At 41.3% G+C, this 26,406-nt stretch overlaps 1 protein-coding gene across 2 annotated transcripts in view; it reads left to right on the top strand.

Moving 5' to 3' along the window:
• Positions 1-26,406, top strand: part of CHD6 (chromodomain helicase DNA binding protein 6) — a 168,535-nt gene that overhangs the window by 72,333 nt on the left and 69,796 nt on the right. For both annotated transcript variants that reach the window (XM_045833464.1, XM_045833463.1), the window contains exons 6-16: positions 9,257-9,319; positions 10,108-10,166; positions 10,891-11,008; positions 15,197-15,283; positions 15,484-15,618; positions 16,170-16,291; positions 17,521-17,764; positions 18,919-19,095; positions 19,700-19,843; positions 22,721-22,976; positions 23,756-23,966. In XM_045833464.1, the coding sequence (XP_045689420.1) occupies positions 9,257-9,319; positions 10,108-10,166; positions 10,891-11,008; positions 15,197-15,283; positions 15,484-15,618; positions 16,170-16,291; positions 17,521-17,764; positions 18,919-19,095; positions 19,700-19,843; positions 22,721-22,976; positions 23,756-23,966 (1,616 nt within the window). The remainder of the gene's footprint in view (positions 1-9,256; positions 9,320-10,107; positions 10,167-10,890; positions 11,009-15,196; positions 15,284-15,483; positions 15,619-16,169; positions 16,292-17,520; positions 17,765-18,918; positions 19,096-19,699; positions 19,844-22,720; positions 22,977-23,755; positions 23,967-26,406) is intronic.

A 26,406-nucleotide genomic window follows, 5' to 3' on the forward strand; every position in this document is an offset into this window, starting at 1 on the left:
CTATGTTTGTTGTTCTCATTAGAATAGAACAGCCTGATACATGGTAATAGCCGTTCAGTGAATAAAATTACATGAACTAGTGATTCCAGTTGGAACTTGGATTCTATAAATGTGTACTGAGAGTCCACTGCAAGGGTGGGTCCTATGCACAAGGGTGAGCATCACAGGATGGTGCCCGCCTCTCAGGAGCTGTATGTAGGAGAAGGCGAGTATGGCTATACTACTACTACAACGAGTGCAGCGCTAGATGTGTGTGCTAGGTGCTGTAGCTACACGGAGGCGGCCTGGTCAGGAAAGGGAGGTCGGTCAGCGTTTTAGGAGGAGTAATTTCCAACATGAACTAAAGCCCCAGAGCCCGAGTGGTCCCACAGGTTGTGGTATGCCAGGTAGATGAACTTGGTGGGATGTTGGGATCTAATTTAAGGAGCAGTGGGAAATAAGCCCTGAGTGGTAGGAAGTCACATAATGCAGATTCTTGGATGTCAGCTAAGGTATTTGGCCTTTATACTGTAGCTCAGAGACAGGTAGGAGGCCTCGATGAGTTCAAGCAGAGAAGCAGGATGGCCATATTTACACTTGAGGACTTTCCACTGGCAGCAGGATCAAGGAGGGAGAGGACAGCATTAGGAACTCATGCCCAGATGCTGGAAAGGAAGAGCGATAAATGATGAAAAGGAGGAGGTCTGTGCCAAGGAGCTCCCCGAGGAGAAATGAGAAGCAAAAGGAGAGGCAGGCTGAGCATGTAGGAGGGGCATCGCTGCCAGCAGCACATTCTGGGACACAGGCGCCTGTTGTTACAGAGTCACCGTCGCTGACTTGGCAGAATCCAGGGCTCTGCATGCGCAGTAGCAGCACAAATACCTGTCTTTTCTCCCAGGCGCCAGTGGAGCTCACTGAGGCCGATAATACTTTATCTATTTAAACCACGTGGCCTCCGACTTGAAGCATTTTTACATAATATTACAAGTCCTTTCACTCGTTGGCATGGAAGGGAACTAGGAGCAGGGGTCGTTGTCCCTTTGTTAACAATAAAGAAACAGGCACTGAATGATCCAGGTCATGGTTATATAGTAGTGGTTGATTGGTGACTAGCACTAGGAGTTGATTTCATGTCTCTGTGCTAAGGGTTATCCAAATGATGCATATAAGACTTAATAGGAATAATAAGTGATAGATATATTGTCATTGCCGTGCTTTTCCAGCAAATAGTTAGGAGTAGCCTTCTCAGGCTGCTGTGAGTTGATAGAATTATATTGCTTTCTAATGGGGTTTCCTTCCTTTGAGATTTTATGGTTGGATTGGTATTTTAAAAACTATAAGGGATTTTATTTTCTTCTACTAGCCATTTAGCCTGAGTCATTAACCATATTTCAATTGTTGTTAAGATTTCTCCCCTAGCACCTGGAGGGCAGAACTAGCTGATCTGATAGAAACAATTCAGGATATTTTATGTACCTTAAGGCTCTTGTTATTCTCTTAAGGGTACAGCAAAGACAAGGCCGTGTGTGTGTGTGCACGCGAGCACACAAATACACACACATATACATATGTGGTGAAATACAAGATAGAATCTGAATTTCCTTTAATCATGCCTCAAATATTGTTACTAAATTTAAGCAGGAAAGAGGCCTGATAATGTGGTTTTGGTGCTGCTGATGTTCAGGAAAGCAGCTGGGCCACAGGTCTGCCCAGCATGCAGGGCAGACCAGACAGCTTGTAAGGGTTGAATGGGTTTCAGAGTCAGTGTTCCATGGAGCCCTAGCTGCTGCAGAACCAAAACAGCTTCACTTTCATCTGCTGGGCTTCCCAGTAAGGTGGGAACAAAGATTTCCCGGGCTGATGTGAAGCTTGAAAGCCTTGGATCTCATCTTGGATTCCAAGCAATCCTCAAAGCATGGAGTGGCACAGAAAATCAGTTCAGGGGGACTGGATGGGGAGTAAAAAGGAGAAAACTGTATTTCAACAATGATTAAAATAAAAAAATTTAAAAAAAAAAAAGAAAATCAGTTTGACGTAGGTGAGGCTTTTTTTCCACCTTTCTCCCGAGGCCCTTAGGATGGGTGTCTGCTTGCTGGCTGGCTTTAGGTTGGGGCAGAGAAGGGTCTGAAATAGGCATAAGAGAAGGCCCCGCTGGTACCTCTTTGCAGTTCTGAGCAGTGTCTTATCAGCATGCTCAGCCCAATTCCGTGACTGCTGGCCCCTGTCCCAGCCCCGAATTGCAGTCTCAGCATTGGTTACCTAGTGGTGAGTTGCTAAAAACATTTTTACACATGATTCATTCTAGCTCAAGACTGGCAGATTATCTCAGCCTGCTTTAGAGTCCAGAGGACAGTCCCCTGACTAGGAGCTGGGACTCGGGGACTGGAAGTGTTTCTATTCTGATGCTAACTCCTTGCTTTGCTATTCTTTGTCACACTGTGTTGGTACCTGGAACAGAGGCAACTTTCACAGTTGTACATTTATAGTGTATAGATTTTTACAAGGTTGTCTCAGTTTTTGCCTCCTATGATTTGCGTGGTGTGCATGATTTTACCTTTTGAAACAAAAGGAGTTGAATTTGAATGAGGTTCAGCCCCTGGTGCTCTCTTGTGACTTGCCGCTATGTCTTTGCAGACAGGACCCTCTGCTTTGTATGGCCTTTTCCTGTGCCCAGCAGGCTGAGCTCAGTTATTACCTCCCCCAAGAAGCTCCCCCCAAGCTGGGGAGAGGTGCCCCTCTCCTGTGCTCCACAGCCCTCTACTGTGATGAACTTTCTCATTGTCCTTGTTTTTTGTTTCCTTCTAAACCATGAGCTACTTGAGGGTAGGTCTTATATCTTTTTTTTCTTATTCTCTCTATCTCTCAGGCATGATAGAGTTTTAATAAAATAAAATTAACAGTAAGTCCTAGGAACTGTTTAGACAAAAACTCAGTTGTCACTTTTCCATACTTTGTTTTGTAGTGTTAAGACTGTTGTATCGATATTTGTTATTTTCAAAGTCAGGAGTCAGCTGGAACTCCACGTCCTATGTGTTCAGAGCCTGCAACTATTCTGATTTGTCAATGCCTTTGCATATCACTCTTTTTTGTTCCCCCCTAAGAAAAAATGTTTAGTTATATGAGTCTCTGACATGAACGTGAATGAATTAAAATGGTCGTCTTTGAAGGATAATTTGAGAAAATTCCAAGCAGTTGAGAGCAGATGGTTGTTATGGAAGTGTGTTTGGTGAGCAGATTTAGTTTATATCTGTGTGTATCTGTATACACTGAGTGTTTATACACATTTGATCATGCTTTTATGCACAATCTCTATTTTGTTTAGGGAAAAAAAGTCAATTTCCCAGTTTCCTCCTTATTTTGATATGGGAGATACCAACCAGTAGATGCAACATCAGGTCACTTCCAAGTGGGAAAAATACAAAAAAAGGAAAACCACACCTAGGCGTATATCTTAAACTGTAGGAAACCAAAGACTGAAAGAACATCTTAAAAGCCTCTACATAAAAACTGACAGCTAATGTTATATTAAATGGTGTAATTTAATACTTTCCCTTTGAATTCGGGAGTAAGGAGAAGATTCTGCTAGTATCACCTATATTGAGAAATATTCTGGAGGTTCTGGCTACTGCAATAAGGAAAAAGAAGAAATAAAAAATTTAAAGATGGAAAGGAAGAAGTAAGACTGTCAGTTGTAGATGACATGATTATATGTAGCAGATTCAACAAAATGGACAAACCATTAGAATTAATAAATGTGAATTTAACTTGTTGGTTAGAAAGACAAAAAATCTACTTTTATAAACTATCAAGATGAAATTAGGAAATGAGAATTGTAAAATGTCATTATATATTATAATAACATCTGCATATTAGATACCCTGGAATAACTCTCAAAATATACACAAGCTTTCTATAGGAAAAACATTGCTGAAAAATTAGAGAAGAGAAGACATAAATAAATGGAGCAATATATGACATACATGTATTCATAGTTGTTAAGACGTCTATAATTTAGTCCCAGTCAAAATCTAAGTAGGGTGTATTTGGGTGGAAATTGATAATGAAAATGCAAAAGACCTAGAATATCCAAAGCAATCTTCAAAAAGAACTGAGTCGGAAGACTTGCTGTAATCCAGACTTTGTAACGAAGCTACAACAATGAAGTCAGGGTCGTGTTGTCATAGAACAAATAGACCGGTGGAATGAAACGGATCTGCGCTGCCCGGTGCAGCTACTCCCAGCCGTCCGTGGCTGGTACGCACTGGAAATACGGCCAGTCCACATTAAGGTGTGCTTGCTGTAAGTGTAGAGTATACACTTTGATTTTAAAGACTTCATAAGAAAAAAGTAAATGTAAAATATTTTATTAATAATTCAATATGATTACATACTGAAGTGAAAATATTTTGGGTATATTGGTTTAAATAAACTACATTAAGATCAATTTCATCCGTTTATTTCTACTTTTTCAATGTGGCAACAAGAAAGTTTGGAATCACATAGGTGGCTTAACGAAGGACCGAGGTGGCAGCAAGTATTCCTTAAACAGGACATAAAAATACATGAGAGAAGATTGATAAGGTGGATTGGATTATGTAGAGCTTTTGTTCATCAAAAGACACATTTACAGATTGAAAACACCCATAGATTGGTAGAAAATGTTTATAATCTATATACCTGACAGAGAACTCTTACATAGAAATATGTAAAGATCTCTTGCAAATCGAAATGGAGGGTAATTTTAAAAGTAGGCAAATGACTTGAATAGGAGCTTGACAGAGACGATGGCTGCATGGCCAGTAAGCACAGGAAAACGTTTTCAGCATCCCTAGTTATCAAGGAAATGTGAATTAAAGAGAATACTACACAGTGACTAGAATTAATTTTAAAGACTGACAATATCAAGTCAACTGAACCATCCATGCATTGCTGGTGGGTATAATTGGTACAGCCACTGTGGGAAAAACTTTTGACAAGATGCATCAACACCAAACATAAAACCAAACTCATAGTCTAGCAGTTTCACTCTATGTATGTATCCAGGGTAAATGAGTGCATTTGTGTAACAAAAGACATGTATAAACATTGGAAGCAACCCAAATATTCCTCGATAGTACAATGGATAAATAAGTGATAGGGTATTAATACAACAGAATACTACACAAAGGAATGAACCACATAATATATGATTCAGTTTACACGAAGTTTAATAATAGGCAAAACTAATCAGTAGTGGTAGAAGTCTGAATAGTAGCTACTTCTCATGAGGGCACGAGGGTCTTCCAAACTGTTAGAAGTGTTATGTAACTTGATCTGGGTGGTACTTACACAGATGTGTATTTGTTTATGTAGAAATCCATCTGCTGTACACTCGAGGCCATCGGTTGTACACTTGAGGCCTCTCTGTGCTGGATGTGAAACATGATGTTGGCATGTCTGGTCATTCCTTGATGATGACTATAGCTCGTTTATTTCTGTAAGACTAGTGCATAAACTTAAGACAATAAATAGTATGGAAGAAAATTAGGAACTAGGAAGGAAGGAAATTGATTAATTAGTCTAGTTTCTCTTAACCCACTGCCTGTTCCTTTGCTCACTTTTCACTTGCCATAGAACGCTGTTGATTGGCTACAAGTTTGGAGTAGTGATCTTTACTGCTCAAGAAAGTGCACTGAGCTTTGGCCTCTGCTGTTAGCCATTCTGATAGTATAGGATAGGTCCAAGTATATGGAGAAGGGGAGACTTTTTAGTTAAGTGATGCAGATTAAGAATAGTAACTGTCTCCAGTCTGTGGTCCTGGTGAGATTGATGCTTTATTTCCATATGTATTTTCTTCTCTTTCTCTCTTCCACTTGTATGTAGCATTAAACAAATAGTTGTTGGTTACCCACTGTTGCATGGCCTTTTTGAGGCATCTAGCTACATCCAGCAGGTTTGTCTCAAGTGGAGGAAGACAAGCAGTGAACAATCAACTCCCTCCTCTTTTGCTAACATGTGCTAAAGAATCAAGCAGAACAAATACTTAAACAGAAAAACAAAAGCTTTCTCCTAATGTATGGTAGGCACAGTTCGCCCATTTCTTGTTGAGCTGTGGGAAAAGTCTTGTTATTTTGGATTAACTTCTGCATGGTACCTAGCACAATGCCATGTGTCTAGCGGAATATAATAAATATTTGTAACCTTTGGGGTCATCTGTCAGAACCTGCTGATTTCCATACTTCTTTCCTACCATCTGTCATCTGCCCTCCTTTTTTTTTTTTTAACTAACACTTTTCAGAGAAAAGCTTGATTTAAGATCGTAGAAGACATAATACTTTTTCTAATGGTATGGCTTTGTGACAGTTGAACCCAGAATTGGGTAGACTGAAGACAGTGATGTGCAGAATAAACCATCCTTTTGGAAAGTTCTGATCAGGCACCCAAATAGTTATTTTGAGAGTAAGGATTATTGTGATGAGCATTCTTTTTATATACAGTTCTGAGTCTCATATCATGGTAAGTAATAGTTCTGGAAAGGTCATATGGTGCATAGAAAACCACTGGAATAAAACTGCTTAAAACACTAGAAAGAATTTTAAATGCTAGTGTGTTCCGACTCAGTGCATCCTTTCTTTAAGTTTGTCATCTTTAATACAGATTTTTAAAAATCACATACTCTGTAGAAACATTTCATGGAGATCAGAAGCCTAGTGATGGTGATATGTATATAGGGAAAGAGAGGAAGGAATTAATTGTTTTCGATTGGAATTTGGAGTCAAAGGTTCATCAGTTGAAACAGTCTTTTCCAGGTACAGAGGGGAAAGCTGGTACAATTTAGAAGGGAATAATTACACCTTCATTTGAATAGTGCTTACTCTTCAAAAATGTTTTCATGTGACATTTTATCCTCTCAGTAACTCAGCAAGATAAGAATTTTTAACTCCTGACACACCCCTGCGGGGCCGCACCAGTCGACAACTTCCTAACTTCCTTCCTCCCTCCTTCCCTAAAAAATATTTTGCTGCTCGGGACTGCCAGCAAGATGGAGGAATAGGTGGACGCACCGTACCTCCACGCACAACCAAGATTAGGACGACAACAATTTAGAGCCAGAATAACACCCAGAACTGACAGAGGATTTATCTGTATGGAAGTTGGACAGCCAAGAAGTTGAAGTAGACCCGGACATCCAGACTGGTAGGAGGGACGGAGAGGACGTGCCGGGCGGGCACAGGTCAGCAGCGCACGGAGGTTGGGGAGAACTTGGCGTGAACTCGGTGCGTAAGCCATCCGGGGCGCACAAGATCGCAGCGGTAGACCCTGAGTATGCAAGCAGCGGCTGGTGGACCCAGTGAGGTGGCGATTGTGGACCAGGGCTGAGCTCGCAACCCAGGATCCCAGAGAAGGGACTGAGATCCCAGGAGAATGGAACTACCGCCATTGTTCCCTCCCGTCCCTGCTCCCACTCCCACCCCCACAAATAATGTCACAATCTAGCGACTGGGGTGCCCAGCCCTGGTGAACACCTAAGGCTCCGCCCCCCACCATAACAAGAGCGACCAGACCGGAAAAAAAAAGAAAAAAAAAGGAGAGACATGTTTCCAATAGAAGAACAGATCAGTCCCCCAGGACTCATTCTTTTGAGTGACCAAGAAATAGCCAATCTATCAGATGCACAGTTTAAAACACTGGTGATCAGAAAAGCTCACGGAATTGGTTGATTTTGGGCGCAAATTAGGTGAAAAAATGCAGGTTACCATAAAAGAGATGAAGGAAGATACACGGAGGAAAGCCAATAGTGAAGGGAAGGAAACTGGGTCTTAAAACAATACAGTGGACCAGAAGGAAGATAGAAACAACCAAGCAGGAAAGCATGAAGAAATAAGAATTCAAAAAAATGAGGAGAAGCTTAGGAGCATCCAGGACATCTTTAAATGTTCCAACATCCAAATTATAGGGGTACCAGAAGGGGAAGGGGAAAAGCAACAGATTGAGCACGTATTTGAACAAATAATAAAGGAGAACTTCCCCAATCTGGCAAAGGAAATAGTCTTTCAAGAAATCCAGGAAGCTCAGAGAGCCCCAAAGAAGTTGGACCCAAGGAGGAACACACCAAGGCACATCATAATTACATTAGCCAAGGTAAAAACGAAGGAGAGAATCCTAGAAGCAGCAAGAGATAAGGGAACAGTCACCTACAAAGGAGTTCCCATCAGACTGTCAGCTGATTTCTCCAAAGAGACCTTACAGGCAAGAAGGGGCTGGAAAGAAATATTGCAAGTCATGAAAGACAAGGACCTACATCCCAGATTGCTCTATCCAGCAAAGCTCTCATTTAGAATGGAAGGGCAGATAAAGTGCTTCTCAGATAAGGTCAAGTTAAAGGAGTTCATCATCACCAAGCCCTTATTTTATGAAATGCTAAAGGGACTTATCTAAGAAAAGAAGATAAAGAAAAAACAAGTATAGTAAAAGGACAGCATACTCACAATTATTAAATAACAACGACACCTAAAGCAAAACCAAAAGAAACTAAGCAAACAACTAGAACAGGAACAGAACCACAGAAATGGAGGTCACATGGAGGGCTAGCAGGAGGGGGGTGGGAGGAGGAGAGAGGGGGAAAAGGTACAGAGAATAAGTAGCATAGAATGTAGGTTGAAAATAGATAGGGGGAGGGTAAGAATAGTTCGGGAAATGTAGAAGCTAAGGAACTCGTAAGTATGACACATGGACATGAACTAAAGGGGAGGGGAATGTGGGTGGGAGAGGGTGTACAGGGTGGAGGGGAGTGAAGGGGGGAAATGGGACAACTGTAAAAGCATAATCAATAAAATATATTTTTAAGAAAAGAATTTTTAACTCCTATATTAATAGATTCTGAAACCATGAGGTGTTAATTGACTTGCCCAAAGTTGATAGGCATTAAAATTGGGACCTTCTGATTCTATGGCCCCCAGACGCTTTTGTGTTTCAGCTTGCTGAAGATCGAGGCAACGTGTGGGCAGTTTGGGCAGAGGAGGGAAGTCCTAGGACCAATTCTAGTGTTGCGAAAGGCAGATCTGAAGAGAATACCTTCTCAGTGCGTGTGTGTTGGAGAGTAGGGGGAGTAAGGACGTGCCCAGAAGTTAGAAGATTTTCTGTCTTTTGATCACTCTGTGGTCTAACAGGAGGGAGGCCTTGGTATTCAAAGGTGAACTTCTGATGCAGCAGTATCTGTTGTAGTGGTTCTTAACAGAATTATTTCTTGGATTCTGTGGTGCCAGTGATTCTCTTTCTTTTTAACTTCCACCTCCAGGAGCCTCCAGAAGATGACGCAAATATCATTGAGAAGATCCTGGCATCTAAGACTGTCCAGGAGGTCGGTGGCTTTTACATCACCAGCACTGATGATACCCTCTGTGGAGAGAGATTTGGTTAGAGGACCCGGAATGGTCATTCCTGGCTGGAGTGAGAGCTAGGCATGAACATTGTCTGGCTAGTCAATACTTATCTTTACACCCCCCAGAAGGGTTTTAGGACATAAAATTTTCAAATGTTTGAGAATGGCCCAAACTGATTTTTTTCCTCCACTGTGATCCTAGCAAGAGATATTTATCCCTTAGTTTCTGATGTAAACGTTGTGGGGTCCTTTTCTTTAGATACACGAGGGCCGTTGTAGGGATCCTCTAGAGAAAGGTCCTGAGTGAAATCGAGTATGTGGGTGCCAATCAGAGCACTACGCACTTCCAGTATTTATCAAAGTACCCTTTCTTTCTTTGAGAGTGAATGCCGTCATGTGTTAGGGCGGTCGTCGAGGGGCTCCAGAGATAATACATATTCTTTCTTCTGCACCAGGCTCTGCTCCTGATCGGTCTCAGAGCCCTGGGCCAGTTTGAGCTTATCAGCTGAATGCTCTTGTAGCCTGGACCTTGGAAGGACACCAGAAGGATCTTTTTTTTTTTTCTTACCTTATTGCTAGCTGTGTATTCAGCCTTGATAAACCTTCTCAATAGCTATTAGAAAAAGACCTGGTGAAATGAACATATCCTTGAGAAATCTGTATTAAAACCAGGCTGAGGTGTTGATTTACCTGTTTTCTGTGGGCACGTAAAGATGATCTGCAGGGATCACCTGTACGTGGGTTGATTAACTTGCTCTTGGTTACAGGTTCACCCAGGAGAACCCCCATTCGACTTGGAGCTATTCTACGTTAAGTATAGAAATTTGTACGTCTATTTAATATATTATTTGTATTTAAATTTTATATGCATAAAACTTACTTTCCCTATCACAGCATCATCCGTATTTTCCCAGAATGGCCCCTAGGGCGTGACTCATGGATTTAGTTGACTCAAATTCACCTTAGGTGGTAGTGCTCAACTTTGGCTGCACACAGAACCACCCAAGAACTTTAAAACAACTGAAGTCCTTGTTCTCCTCAAGATCTGTAGACTCAGACCCTAAGAGTAGTCCCCAAAATTGTGTTTTTAAAAAACTCTGTGTCATTCTCATTTGCACCCAGGGTAGAGAACCACTATTCTTATAGCCTATACCTTTTCCCCCTCATTTTTCTCTAGTTCTCTGCTACGTGCCCACTTTCACTAACTTGTATTACACAGCCACTGCTTGATCATTGTATGTGCCTTGACTGGGGATCAAATCTGCAACCTTGGCTTATTAAGACGATGCTCTAACCAACTGGGCGACTGGGCCAGGACTCTGAGCCAATTTCTGTAGAAGCCACAGAGTGCTCCATTGCTTGGAATTGTTGCGTTGGGTCTTCTGTTTCTGCCCTTTAGGGCAAAGCCCTTCTAGGCCCAGTCTCCAGCAGTTTCATAGGAGATCACTCAGTTGCTTCTGTGTTAGATGGTTATCATGTATTGAAACACTTTAAAGTTTAGTGATACGCCAGTTCTATGCTTATGTCACAATTTATGTGTTGTTGGACAGCTCCTACTTACACTGTAAATGGGCTACAATGGAAGAGCTCGAAAAGGACCCTCGCATTGCACAGAAGATAAAGCGATTCAGGAATAAACAAGCCCAGATGAAGCACATTTTCACTGAGGTGAAGCATTGTTTACTGACTAATTTGAGCACCGCTTTTCTTGCAGTATTAAATAGTGGGTGTAAGTTTCTTAAAATTGAAGTTTTGAGCAGATCTGTTGCTGTAGTTGAATTGCTAAGTGTGCACTAGATTTGTAGCAAAACTAGTCCAGACTTAAGCCAAAGAAAACAAATTATCCACTAAGGTATGAGGAGCAAATCTTGCAAAGACTGACAACCCATAAGAGTGTGCAGAATACTTGGTCAGAATACTAGTAAAGAGCTAGGGCTGGGGGAATGTGCACACAATTCTTTCATCCTCCCCCACCCCCAAAAGGCAATTCCAAAAAGACCTAAAGTTTGAAGTGAGAAATAAAAAAAACAAAGCCAAATGCTAGAAAATAAATAAATTTATATAAAATGGGAATTTATGAATAATGTGCCTATAGCAAATCTAATGGTGGATTTAGATGCCAAACAAATCTACAGTATCTATACATTAGAAACTAGTACAAACAAATCTTAAATATTATGTATGTGTACATATTTCCTAATTTTTGTGTGTGTGTGTGTATGTATACGTACATACATAGTAATTAGAAAATAGGGGTATGCATTATGCATACAAATTTTCTAATTATATACATGCACATATACATACATAACAGTATACATTTTTTACCTAGTATGAGAACCTTCCTATTCATATTTTTACACCTGCACATACATATGCATATGACCGGTAGTTTAATAAGAAATACTCTTCAAATTAAGAAAAATATAAAACCCCCCAAATAGAAAAAAATGAACAAATTAACCATACAAAAATGTAGTCAGTTTATCTAGTAGTCAAGGAAACATAGATTAAAATGGGAACCTTGCAGCTTTCCCTTATAAAGTAAGCATCACCCCGTGCTGGCGAGGGTGTGGGGGAGGGCTGTTCACACACCGCTGGGTGGGCACAGGGCATCAGGAGGCCTGTGGGGAGAACAGAGCGCCAGCTGACACCCCAGAATCTGCACGTCCTCCGTCCCAGCAGTTCTGTCATTTATTTTAAGGAATCTATCAAGTCTTTGTGCAAAGATCAAACAATGATAAACAGTTGTTTATATTGATGAAAATTTGAAAACAAAAAGTTAAATAATAGATCATTGTTAAATTATGTACATCTCACAGGATGGAGTACTGTGCAGCTAGTAAAAATGATATTGGAAAATAATTATTAATGACAAAGTCTCTTCTCTGGCTGATGGGATTGTGGTATTTTTTTATTTTTTAACGTGTAATTTTTCAGTATTATTTTGATCACTTTTGACAAAAAGAAGCAGTAGAAGTTATTCTTAAAATGTAGTCGTAAGTACTAGACTTCAGGTGTGCACCTCATGCCATCAAGTAATAGTAAATTGCTGCACATACTAACCAGCTCATTCTTCATGTCGTACTCCTTTTTCTCGAGTGACAAAAATAGTGTAGGATGACGGCAGTGAGCATTCTTCTCGTCCCCGTGTGGGGTTCTTCCTCTTTAGCCTTAGTGTTTGGCCCCGTCCTCTCCGTAGTTGCCCCACAACCTGCAAGAGCTTTTTCCCATGGCATTGTTTCTCTGGCAGACAGTTGGGGAAAGAAAGGTGGTGGCAAGAATTAGAAAACCATCTCGAAACCCCATTGGATACTTTCCCTCTCTTCTTGGAACATTTTTTCTCCCCCCTATTGTAGCACGTATTTGCAGTGTAGTGACTTGTTCACAACGTGTCTGTATCTTCCACTTGGAGCCCGTGAGATGGACAGGGCCCGTGTCTTCCTCCGGTTTCTGTCCCCAGCACTAGGCACAGGGTCAGTGCTCAGTAATTGTTTGGCTGGGCCCTGATAAGTGAGGAGGGTTTGCCATTTGCTGTTCGTTACCCTGTTCCAGAACCTCCAGCACTTCCCATTTCCCTGATACAAAGTCCAAGTTCCTTAGTATAGCCTACAAAGCTCCACATGTCTGTTTTCTGATTTATTCCCAAGGGAATGAGTTTTCTTTGGTTGGGAATAGGAAGAAGAAATTGTGTTAGGACTTAAAGAAATAATGCAACAGCACTATTGTGGGGAGGAAAGGCTTTGAGAAGACTGGGGACATCACGAAATTAAGGAGTGATAGTGGGGCATAGTTCCTGTAACACTGTCTTTGGTCTTGACCTATTTAATGTTTTTATTAATGATTTGGATAATTGATATTCCTATAAAATACATAGTAACTTAGTTTTGGGTAGAGCATCTTCATATCCATTATTCCCCGGCACTTCATGAGGTCGCCGGGGGAGAGGATAGCCATGCGAAGGAGACTCCGGCTCAAGGGACATCAAGTTCCCACGCTCCACAGGGGTGGAGGCCTTCTAACTGAAACCCAAATTCTTTCCGTAAAGCAGACCCAACTCTGGCAGGAGAAACAACAAAATCAAAGTTCAGGTTTGCCTGGACAGGTCGGGATGAATGAAATAAAATGGCAATAAAATGTAATGTCATGCATTTGCATTTCAAGATTTCTACAATTAGAGTGGGGAGAACAACTGGACAGCAGTCCTGGGGAGAAAAGATATTTATTGCCAGTGCAATTGCAAGTTTACTATGAGTCGAGAGTGGGGTGTAGCTGCTTAAAAAGAAACATTAATCCTACGCTGCACCAGTGGCACAGTCGTGGTGTGCCTTTGCTGTTTTCATTCCTAAGTGTTATGTTTATTTTTGGGTACCAGGATTCAGTGAGGGGTGCTGCAAATCTGAGCGGCATAGCCGAGAGATTGAGAACAAAGGTGGAAGGAGGAGCGCTCGGTGCTAGGAGCCTGGGCTGTGGAGCACGACCCCCTGCGCGCGCGCACACACACGCGCGCGCGCGGCTGGGTGGCCTTGCAGAGCCTCCTGCAGACTCAGTAGCCTCATCTATACTAAAACCAGAATTTCTAGGAGTATCAACCTCACAGAATACCTTGGAGGATTGAATGACACAGTGTTTACAGAAGTGCTTAGCCCGGTGCCTGGCCCATAGTCACTGTTCCACATGTGTTAGCTCTGTGCCCTTAAGGGATCTGGAAACATGGCACCTGAGGAACAGTTGGACACCTGCGGTTATCTAACCCAGATGGGGAGGAAACTGTTGAAGAGCCAACCCAGAGAGGAGAGACTCAACTTGGTTACCGCTGCTGTAGGGGAGGCAGTTCACACCAGCGAGTCACAGTTACCGGACAGAAGTTAGACTGTAATTTAATAGTAATAACAATAAAGATCATGCTGCTACTGCTGAACAGGCAGAGGTAAAACTGTCTTGGCAGTGGGTCAGGTCTGTTTTCGAACGTGGGAATAGATGAATCCGAGCATGGATTTGCCAGGAATGCTGTAAAAAGTACTCCTGCATTGAGTAGAAGATGAAACTGGGTAGCACGTAAGGTGCCTTCCAGCTTAAAGGGCAATAAGAACATTCCAGCAGTCGAGGAGGCGGGCTTCTGGGTAAGAAGGACCTGTCCGGTCCTTGCAGCTCTGTGACCTTCGTTACGTTCCTTAGCCTCTCTGAGTCAGTTTTCTCATCTGTAATTATAGCACCTACTGTATAAAATAGTTTTGAGACTTAAATGGAAGTGTTTAGCATAACTCCAGACACACATTAGGTATTTCTAAGTGCTGTTTATTATTGTTTTGTAAGTACCCTTTTTTGAAGCATAAAGTACATAAAGATAAATCCAAGGGCACATACAGCTCAGTGAATTTTCGCAGAATAAACACACCTGTGTAACCACTGCCCGGACCAGGAAACAGAACATTATCTCTGCCCCAGAAGCTCCCTCATGCCTTCTCCCAGTGTTGGCTGTTATTGCTGTTGGTATTAAGAAGAAAAAGAAACTGTAATTCTGAGTTTTCACAGGTGCTTTTTGGAACAGGGAGCAGTGAGCAAAGAGTGCCCTCTTTGTGCTGATTTTTGCACGCACTGCAGCGATCAACAGGAAAGCCTCACCCTGGCCGAGGTGCAGCCCCTGTGGTGTGGCTGGTTCCTTTCAATTTAGCCATGGCACTCAGGGTTTAGGGACCATGAAGAATGTCTGTGAGGTGACTTCTGTTCTCAGGTGAACCACTTCATGTGTTTCCTGATTGGGCCCAGAATAGGGGGTCACTTAGAAATAAAACACTGGAAGTGGGATTGAGGGCACGAGGCCACTTGTAAACTCTTCTCCTCTGTTTGCATTAGCCTGATGAAGACTTGTTCAACCCAGACTACATAGAAGTTGATCGCATCTTGGAGGTGGCCCACACCAAGGATGCAGAAACAGGCGAGGTGGGTGTCTCGTTGTGTTGACTCTCCGAAAGTATCTCCCCTTCTTACCTCATATTTCACTTGTTTGTTAACATGCGGTCTCTGTTTTAATGGCATCCGAGTGTTGTACTGTAGGGTGGTTTTCCAAGGGCTGGCCAGAGAGCGATCGACTCCTTTAATCCAGTGGGAAGCACATAAGTCTCTCTCCTGTTTCCCACCAGGAAGTGACGCATTATCTGGTGAAGTGGTGCTCACTGCCTTATGAAGAAAGCACGTGGGAGCTAGAGGAAGACGTGGACCCTGCTAAAGTTAAAGAATTCGAATCTCTTCAAGTCCTCCCTGAAATTAAGCATGTGGTAATCTGTCAGTTATATGTAGAAACTGATGTTTCATACAGAAAGATAAAGTAGTGAGACTGTTACTGTATTTACAGAGACTTTAAGGAATTTGCAATTTTGATTATATAGACTTTTTGTGTGATTTCCTGACTCTAGAAACTAATCAAAATATTTGACCTACTGTACTTTCCTGAGCTGACACCACAGGCACAAAGAAATAAATAGAAATTCTGTCTATAGAAACCAGAAACTTGACTAATGTTAGATTGAGGGGAAATTAAAATGTAGGTGGGAGTGACAGCTAAGAGTTTCAGTAAAACAATATAATGCAAGGTATTAGGAGGATCTGTTTCTGTTCTTCATTGATTACTTACAAATTTTAGAGAGGTGTTCTTAGTTTAATCCGGTGAAGCCTAGAAAATGGAGGGCTGCACGATCGTCAGAAAAGAGTCTCTGCAGTTTGAAGCCAGCTTTAGGGCAGTGTCTTGGGATTTACCACCTTCCCCAATCTTGTTATACTTATGGAAGGTCATTCTCTACGTATTGTGCTCTCTGCTTTTTCCCACTAGGAGCGGCCTGCTTCGGACTCCTGGCAGAAACTTGAGAAGTCTCGAGAGTATAAGAACAGTAATCAGCTCCGGGAGTACCAGCTGGAGGGAATGAACTGGCTTCTTTTTAACTGGTATAACAGGTGAGGATCCAGAACCGTTCCTCTCTTCATGTATGAATTTCTTACCAAACGCTTGTACCTGGAGGTGGGCAGCAGCCCTGGCCAGCGCAGAGTAGCAGCGGCAGAGCTCGGGGAGAGCGCAGCGCAGCCAGTGGTTTCGGCCGCAGTCTCGCACATCGGTCGTACCAGGGCTTTATTTTTATCTGGCGAGACCGTTTCTCTGGCGAAAAGAAACGGTCTTTATACAGCATTGACTTTGTGCTCTTTGTTTTTCTTTGTCAGTGCATCCAAAAGGTTAGGCTCTACCTAAGGTTATGCTCAAAAGTGTGTTTTAAATGTGCTTTCTATCTCCAAGTCTTTAGCAAAACCGGCTTTAAAGCGTAATAGATCTGGATTTTAGCCTCAACTCTGCTACTCGCTTGTGAGTCACAGAGGTTCTGGACTTGCACCGTAATTCTCAGATTGTACTCTTTATGCTTTAGTTCCTATCAGAATTTGATGAAACAGATGAAATTTGAGAAAGATTGGTTGAAATTTTCTTAACATTCTAGAATGTCCCTAGTACTGATTTTAAAGACAGCATGTTGTAATGGAAGGCACACCAAGAGGGGACTCTGGAGATGTGTGTTCCAGTGTAGTTTCTGCTACTCTGTCACAGTGCCACTGAGAGCACAGCACTCAGTGTGGCTTTCCAGGTCTTAGGGTGCCATCTGTGCAGTGGAGGGGGAGACTGGATGGGGGCCACGCCCTTTCAGATGTCCCAGCTCTGGACAGTCTGTGACCCTGCATCACTGGAAGAGACCAACATTTTTACTCGGATTGGGAATTTATTATGTGGGTTAAGTTTGACCTTTGTTAACACAAAGGATAAACAATGGGAATCATGTAACTTATCTTGTTATTTTGCTTTGGTTTCCAGGAAGTTTGTTAAGTACAGAAACTGGCTTTGGTTTAAGGCATATTTTTGTTCTCTATTATTTTAATGTTTAGTATTTTTAGATTATATTTAAATGGACCCATTTAGTGTATTTTCTCACAAGTTTTGCTATAGTTCCATTTTGGAAGAATAGGGCATGAACGGTAATAATAAAAATTTGCCTCAATTGTATGTCTGGAAAATACTGATAATGCCTTTACTGACTACCTTCCATGTCGGGGTGTGCTTCCCAAGTATCTTTTTAGTTGTAATCAACCTCTGCCTCTTTTCTACATTGATGATGAATCACCTGTATTTACTTCTTACTCTGCAGAAAAAACTGTATTTTGGCTGATGAGATGGGCCTAGGGAAGACCATCCAGTCCATCACATTCCTTTCAGAAATATTCCTTAGAGGAGTTCACGGCCCTTTTCTCATCATCGCCCCTCTCTCCACTATCACTAACTGGGAGCGGGAGTTCCGGACGTGGACAGAGATGAACGCCATCGTGTACCACGGCAGCCAGATCAGCAGGCAGATGATCCAGCAGTATGAAATGGTGTACAGAGACGCGCAGGTGAGCCTTACACGAAGCACAAAGGCCAGCGACACCCCTATGTCTTCTGGAGTTGTAACACTTTGTACCTCAGGCTGTTGACTGACTCTTGTCTTTACTGAGGCAGACTTCTCATTCTTCCCTGGTAGTGCAATCTATGAGAAAACACATTTATAGGACATGCTTGCCACTCTCGGAGATACTGCAGAGGTTCTTTTTAAGGACTCTGAAAACTTGGCTTCTTGGTTGGCTTATGAAATTGCTTTTACATAACAAAATTTTGTCTGTATTGTTATGTGCTCAGTGTAGAAAAGTGAGCAGAAAAGTTGGGTATGGAGAATGGGCATCCAGCCAGGAAAGTTGGAGAGGTGGGTAACATCTGACAGGGAAAGATAAAGAGAAAACAGTATTCCCGTTGTTAAAAGCACAATAGAATTTTTAAAAAGCTTTTATTAAGTATAAGAACTTTACCGAGTATGCCCGCATGCTTGTCTTGGGCACTTGGTTTTATAATTAATCGAGGTGAAAATTAAATGAATCTAATCAGAGGAAAGCCAGCCAGGAGCTTCTGTGAGAGGAGGCACCTGGAAGGAACTGACAGTGTGTTCTATCTAACGCGATGCAGCTCTGCTCTTTAAGGGTGATGGCAACACCGAGACAGGCTGAAAGACAAAGGTGTGCCCTGCCCGGTAGCACTGGTCCCCGGCAAATCAAGATCATTACTTTGAATGTGTACTGGACCCCAAGTTTAAAAGTTGAAACTAATTATATCTGAAAAGTAGCAAAGAAGGTTCCTTGGGCTTTCAAGCTGTGCATGGTTTAGACAGACTCATGACTGGGAATGTGTGAATCAACACCCATCTGCTTTCCTTATCTTGGCAATTAATAAATGAAAACCTCCCTTGCTGTGCCTTCTGCACTGCTCATCTGTCTCACCTTTGTGAGGGCACGTGCGCTCTTGCTTCTGTTTCATCGATGTAATGAGATCTGTCTCTTGTCTAAATAGCTGGTTCATTCTTACGGTCTCTTTTCTCAAAGGAGGAAGAGCAGTGCTTATCGGCTTCTCACCTAGGTCCTAGCATTTATAGTGCTGTCTCCTCTGGTCCAGCTGGTGCCCCTTAGCTGAATTCTAGAGCTGTGGTGTAAAGCTTTGCCTGCTGTTGTATCATCCTCAGGGAAACCCCCTTTCAGGAGTCTTCAAGTTCCATGTCGTCATCACAACATTTGAGATGATCCTGGCAGACTGCCCAGAGCTGAAGAAGATTCACTGGAGCTGTGTGATCATTGATGAAGCCCATAGACTGAAGAATAGGAACTGCAAACTTCTGGAAGGTCTCAAGCTTATGGCCCTGGTGAGAATTGCAAGCTCTTTATATGAACAGAGGTTGCTTCTCTTCATTGTGGAGGAAGCCTGCTTTAGCCATTCTGCAGGTAGCTTACTTGTACATAGTCTGTTTACTCTAGGTTTTCTTTTTGCCCTCCATAGCTGATAGTGTAGGAACCAAATGTTTTTTAGTTATGAACTGGTGGCCACAGATTGATTCCAAAGGGACCTAGGGGAGTCTTAAATACCATGTCATCTGTGACCTGGAAATGTAAGGTGTTCTAGTTTGTTTTTAGGTCCCTGAATGATCTGGTACCAGAGATGATGGCCTTTTAACATCATTGTTTTGGCACAGCAGCCAATATGTGGTGGAAAGGCACTCAATAATGAATGAATGAATGAATGAATGAATGGTTGTTTAATTAACATGAAATGCTGCTGGAATTAGTAATGTGAAAGGAAAGTTGATCTCTCTTTTGACTGTACTCCATGAAATGTTGACACTCCATCTTTTCATGAAAGCAAAGCAGAATTGCTCACACTGAGCATAGAATGCCCTGGCTGCATTTTCCCACCAACACATACTGTATGGGGAGCCCCCGCTGCTCATCATGTACTGTTCCTTTGCACAGGAACACAAAGTGCTGCTCACTGGGACGCCCTTGCAGAACTCGGTGGAGGAGCTCTTCAGTTTGCTCAATTTTCTGGAGCCATCACAGTTTCCTTCAGAGACTGCTTTCTTGGAGGAGTTTGGAGATCTGAAAACAGAGGAACAGGTAAACTGGGACCTGAAGGATTGAGGGTTCATTGTGATGATTACCATCACCATGTGGAAAGAACAAGCCCTGTGGGTCCAGGAGTTAGCAAGTTCTAACTTCCTTTAGTTGATGTATTTGTTTGTTTATGTTGAGGAGGGTGAGCTGATTATTAGCAATTTGTATTACTCCCGAGGAGAAATGAACCAGCATCTCAAATATCTTATCTTAACATATCAGGTCTCTAGCCATCAGTGATCTCATATGTTAGTTTGATGATTGTGCTCATAGCTCTGATTTTAGGACTGTGGTGCTTTCTTCTGCTTCCCTCATTTGTCATCCTTCCTCCTACATAATCTGCAACATAACTCCCAGGTTTATTTTTTTAGTACAACAGAATACTCATAAGCAGTGAGGAAAAGAAGGCAATCATATACTAGAGTAGTTGGTAAGTCCAGCTTTGTCCATATCAACTAAATTTCCACAATTTTCAAAGATCTGGTCCTGTGCCTCGCTTATTGGACTCAAAGCTGATTCAGAACAACTGACATTAACAAATAGCTATCTACTGTGGGTAGAAATCTCTACTAGGGATTACAGAAATAAGCCAGACAAGTTTAAATGCCCCAAGAGGAACAAAAAATAGAATTGGGGACTTTGTGGGAGAGATAGGTCACTTCTGTCTGAGAATCAGGAAAGACTCCATGAAGAGATTACAATTTGAAAGTAAACTTGGAAGAGTGGCTAAGTTTCCAGTAGGAGAGAAGAGAGATGGTGACTACTTTACATTGGAAAAACTGAAATTTATTATTTATTAAGTGGAATTTATTTGGGAGTAGTGAATCATCTGAGTCAGCTGGAAACAAGATGGAAGATTGGAGTATGAGGGCAGAGCAGTTTAGGGTTCTGGTGTGGGAAGATCTGGAAAGACAGGATGGAGAATTCAGTAGGTATTAGGGAAGCAGTGCAAGGCTTTGACTGCAGGAGCGATATAATTAGTTCTGCTAACTAATCTCTCAGTGGTGTGAGAGTGGGTTGGGGCGGAGAATCTGGGGACTGCGAAGGCTTGGGAATTTCACTAACAGATGTCAAGGGTACACTCTGTGGTTCCAATCTGTTTGTTTCTACTTCTGTGGCAAGTCAGACTTTGAGAGCAATGACTAATCAAACTGAATTCCACATCTGAACATGTGCAGTATCTATTGATCCTTCAAAAGCCAGCACCAACCCTCTCCATTTTTGGACCATTAGAAGCGCATCCTTTTCTCCCATTGCACTTATTTTGTGGTATGCATTTTTTCTTCTTCCTAGACTATGACCTCCTTGAGGAAAAGGCCACATCTTCTCCAAAGTTGTGTTTGTTGTATTGACCAGCACAGTGTCTGGCACATAGTATACCCTAAATGATCCCAGGTATGAACCGAGTGAAGGGCAGACGTTGGACCCAGCATGTGGCAGACTGGCATTTGTGCCTGTCCTTAACAATGATCTTGCTGTGTCTTTCCTCTTTGGGTTCTTACACAGTAATTCTGTATCCATTTGGGGGATGAGATTCCTAAGTACCTTGGTTGGTAAAATGAAAGTCTCATAAATGGGTTAGATTTAAGATTGGGGTTAGTTAGAAGAAAAACCACAAAAATGACATAAATGTCTATATTTTAAGTCACAGTAAATAAAAGTTCTAGAAAGCATCTGCTTCCAAATTAAAGCATATTTATCATTGTTTTAAAACCTGCTCCAGTAAGTAACTCTTCTAAACCACTCTGTCTTCAGAAACATTGGCACAGTTCACAACTTAATTGTGCAGAATCTGCCCCTTTTAAAATTTTTGAGCAAACCTTTATGACTTGAAACTTGAACTTTTGCACTTCCATTTGCCCTTACTTTATTGTCCCGCCAGGATTAGTCTTACTGCTATAATGTTTTAGCTCAGGGTTAACTTGGGTGCTGTGACTGTGAATCCTTGAATCCCTTCTCTGTCATTGTCTTCTTGGGAAAGGGAGCAAGTGTCCTGGCCAGCGCAGACCCGTGAGTGGAGAGCTGCTGTCCAGGCCTGGGCTGTTCGGAGAACAGAGAAGTCAGAGCAAAGACTACTGTCAGGCTCCAAGTGCCCCTGGTGTGACAGCTGCATGATGGAACGTCACAGTCCTCCTACAGCACTAGCTTTCTGTGTACCGCTCCCCAAACGTGTCTGCTGTCGTTATTTACAAGATGCACAATGAACTGTTTCCAGATTACCTCTACCTTTTTCACCTTGAGATATAATTGACCTAGTAGTTTCAGAGGTATATCATAATGATTCAGTGTGTGTATATATTATGAAATGATCACCACAGTAAGTCTAGTTAACATCCATCACCACACATAGTTACAAAATTCCTTCCTAGTGATGAGAACTTTTAAGATCTATTCTCGGCAACTTTCAAATACACAGTACAGTGTTATTAACTGTGGTCACCATGCTGGACATGCTCAGGACTCACTTAGTTTATAACTGGGAATTTGTACTCTTGACCACCTTCATCCATTTCACCCATCCCAGATGGCCTCTACTTCTTATTTTGTTCTTGCATCCCTTTATGTCACTTGTGCCTCTTAACATGGCTTAAATATTCCTCAGTTAATTGTATATGTGTGAATGTTGGGGAGAGAGAGAGGTTTGTTTTCTCTGTGCTAGAGAATAGGGACTGTCTTTTGTATTTTTCCTTTATAAGGTTGCCACATAGTTTCTGAGTAAATAAAAGTGAATGAAAACCAGATCCCTTTTTCCTTTCAGCCTCATGTTCAGGGATCAGTCACGGTCTTTCATTTAGTCTGTTACCACAGTACTGTGCCCAAGAGATTGCAGTGAAGGTTGGAATACCCTGGTAATCATTAAATCAGGATTTCCCTGGACAGGTGAAGAAACTGCAGTCTATCCTAAAACCAATGATGCTTCGGCGGCTGAAAGATGACGTGGAAAAGAACCTTGCCCCCAAGCAAGAGACGATTATTGAAGTAGAGCTCACCAATATCCAGAAAAAGTACTACCGTGCCATCCTGGAGAAGAACTTCTCCTTCCTGACCAAGGGGGCAAATCAGCACAACATGCCCAATCTCATCAACACCATGATGGAGCTGAGAAAGTGCTGCAACCATCCCTACCTGATCAACGGTGAGCAGGGGAAGCTGGGAGCACCTCAGGCCTACGGTGGGGCTCTGCCACACGCTAATGATAACCAGAGGTCCTAGGTATTGAGTTTCCATGAAATGCTAGGATGTATGTGTTCTCGCCTTATACAGGGTGTTAAACTGAGGTTCAAAGAGATGGATGGATCTTCCTAAGCAGTCTCACTATGTATGTGTACACAGAGCCCCGAGTTTTTATCCCATCTGCCTGTCAGAAGATAGGGATGTTACCCTTCAGTCTGCTGACCACTAACCTACTCATGGTTTAGCCCGCACTTTCCACTTCAGAACAGGGACGTGCATCACCTCATTGATAAATGGTCACGGCACAGTGACATTAAAACTCTGAATAAATGAGCAGTTGCCTGTACTAATAACATGTTGGAACCTTTTTTGTCCTACAGTAAAATATTTTGGTAACATTTTAATCAATACGTGGCTTTTATTTGCTTATAGCTAAGTTTTATGACATTAAAGGATATGTCTTTTTGTCAACTTTCTGTGGAGGTTTATTTATTTGCACGAGTCAGCCGTGTATCCCAGATGCTCTCTACCTAGGGAGACTTCCCAGGAGAGCACAGTGCCCGTTGCCACTGCAGAGCCGTCTGCTGCGGGCACTGACTGGGGACGCACACACAGCGCTGCCTCGTGGGAGGGCTGCGGGTCTGGGACCGAAGAATTCGCTTCATTTCTCTGTAATGCAGAGAGCAGCTTTTAGCCTTGTAGTTCGTTCAAGGAATAGTTTTGTTCTTTTTTTCCTCCCAGGGGCAGAGGAGAAAATTTTGGAAGATTTCCGGAAAACCCACAGCTCTGATGCCCCCGACTTTCAGCTGCAGGCCATGATTCAGGCAGCAGGGAAGCTGGTGCTGATTGATAAACTGCTCCCTAAGCTGATTGCAGGTGGCCACAAAGTACTCATCTTCTCCCAGATGGTGCGCTGTCTTGATATCCTAGAAGATTATCTCATCCAGAGAAGGTGAGACATGCATGCCAAAGCCGTGTACCTGGTGCTGCGGGCACCTCCTTTTCTTTGGTGCCTTTGTGACTCATTCAGAGATCATGCTTTCACAACAACAAAGTACTTAAAAAGGGAGAAAAGGAATCTTTTCTTAAAGATTCACTAAAATTCAGAATTAAATATATGACTGAGTATATCCAAGTTTAACTCTCTAGCATGAATCTCATAGCCTATAATGTAGAGCCCTTGCTTTGCTTAAAATAAATATTCTACATGCTTATTTATATTCTCCCTAGTTGGAAGAAACAATTCAAACATCATTAGACAAGGTTAAGAAAATAATGTGTTTACTTTTTTTGTTTTGCTTGATGATGAGACAAATACTTCTTGGAAAGCTTCCCTATGTATCAGGTTACTAAAAGAGCATGGTCTGACAACTCACAGAAAAGTAATTTGGGATTACTTTATGTCCTTTTCCAGCAAACCCTCCAAGGTATTATGATACACTAGCTATTTATTTTCTTGTTCACACTCCCGTAATTTCTTGAACTTAAATCTATTACTCAGGAAGGTGAAAAGCCTACAGCGTTACTTGGGTTCTGTGTGGGTACTGCATTTATTATACATTACGTGCTCTACCTTACATTTCCAGCCCCTGGGATACAGCAATGATCTGAAGATGATAAATGGATTTTAAAAAACTCTTAATGATAAAAGACTTTTCAAGATCATAGAAACTTTTAGCCTAGTTATTGTTAAGTTTAAAGGAAATTTTTATTTTCATAAAGTTATAGCCATCTTAGTTGTCTTAAATATTCTTAGTCCTTGAAGATTCTGTTTGCTCTTATAACATGTAAATCTATAGAAAGTATTAAATAACAAATTTAGCTATAGGATATGCTGACATTTAATGTTACATAAATAATTCTCTGAAATCAGATTACACAATAAAAGATTTTCTCTGAGCCCTAGGCTTTTTAGGTAAAGAATTAAGACATAATTATGTTTCCTTTGAGGAGGTTGTAATGAATAAATCAAAACTATTAGTTTCATATCTTATAATTCACTTTGGATTAGGAACCCACTGTCAGAACACTTGCCTTTAAAAAAAAAAAAGATTTTATTTATTTATTTTTAGAGAGGAGCGAAGGGAAGGAGAAAGAGAGGGAGAAAAACATCATGTATGGTTGTCTCTCGCGCGCCCCTTGCTGGGGACCTGGCCTGCAACCCAGGCGTGTGCCCTGACGGCGAGTTCAACCGCCACCATTTGGTTCACAAGCTGGTGCTCAGTCCATGGAGCTACACCAGCTAGGGCTGGAATAGTTGCTTCTCATAAATATATCATCTTTCTCTTCAAACTATACACAGCTCCTAATTGGCAGTTTTTTTTTTCTAAAGAAGCCCCCAAAATGACTAACAGTATAATTAACACACTTTGACTAAGTAGAGGTGTCTTTATTTAGCTCCCTTTATGATATTTTTATTTATTATTTATTGCTTATTTTGTTTTCAAATTACTTAAGTGTTACAGTTTCTTTTGAAAATATGGGCGCATACAACACCACCAGCTGCAGACTTCGGTGTTTATCTTTTCAGTCTTTTTTTCTTTGTTCATACATATATTTAGTTTTGTTTATTTGTTTAAATATTCTATATTCTACTTTGTAAGTCACATTTTTATTTAATATGACATTTTTCTTTATAATTATTTTCCTACAACACAGTTTTGGTGAACTACATGACATTGTGTCTTAAAATGTGTTTTCAACTTTTCAGCATTTCAGGAGACTCTGAATATCTCGTTATATCCATTGTGAATATTTCCAGTTATTTCCTTAGGATAAATTCTAATGTACATTTTTAAAAGCATTTGGTACGTGTTTTAAAAATCCCTGTAGAAAGATATTTAAATTATGGTCCCTTGTTTTAGTTTATATTTCAGATTATTGAGAGTGAATATTTTTTCATATATATTATCTATTCATATTTCCTTTTTTGTGAATTGTGTATCTATGTTTTTTCTCCACTTTCTGTTGCTCTTTGTCTTTTTTGTTTATTTATAAGAACTGTTTCATTGCTTAAGAATATGGTACATATACTTCCCCAGTATTATTTTTGACTTTTTGCTTATGGTTGTGGGTTTTTGTATGTTTATTTTATTTTTAGAAGTTTTAAATTTTATAGTAGTCAAATATCTCAGTCTTAAAACAGCATTTAAATAAATTTAAGTGCTTAAATTAATATGCTTAAAAAGGCTTCTCTCATCTAAACATTGCAATCATATAAATATTGTGAAGTTGGGGTTTTTTTATGGTTTCTTCACCCCAATAGCATATAACATAGTTGTTCTGGGCTTAATTATTATCATTACTTTTCAGTTTTTTATTTTCATTAAAGTTATGCATGCGCATAACTTAAGCAGCCAAATTATTCTATTAAACTTATGAAAAATTGCATT

The sequence above is a fragment of the Phyllostomus hastatus genome, unplaced genomic scaffold (genome assembly GCF_019186645.2).
Source record: "Phyllostomus hastatus isolate PE091 unplaced genomic scaffold, TTU_PhHast_1.1 phas_contig_17, whole genome shotgun sequence".
NCBI lineage: Eukaryota > Metazoa > Chordata > Mammalia > Chiroptera > Phyllostomidae > Phyllostomus > Phyllostomus hastatus.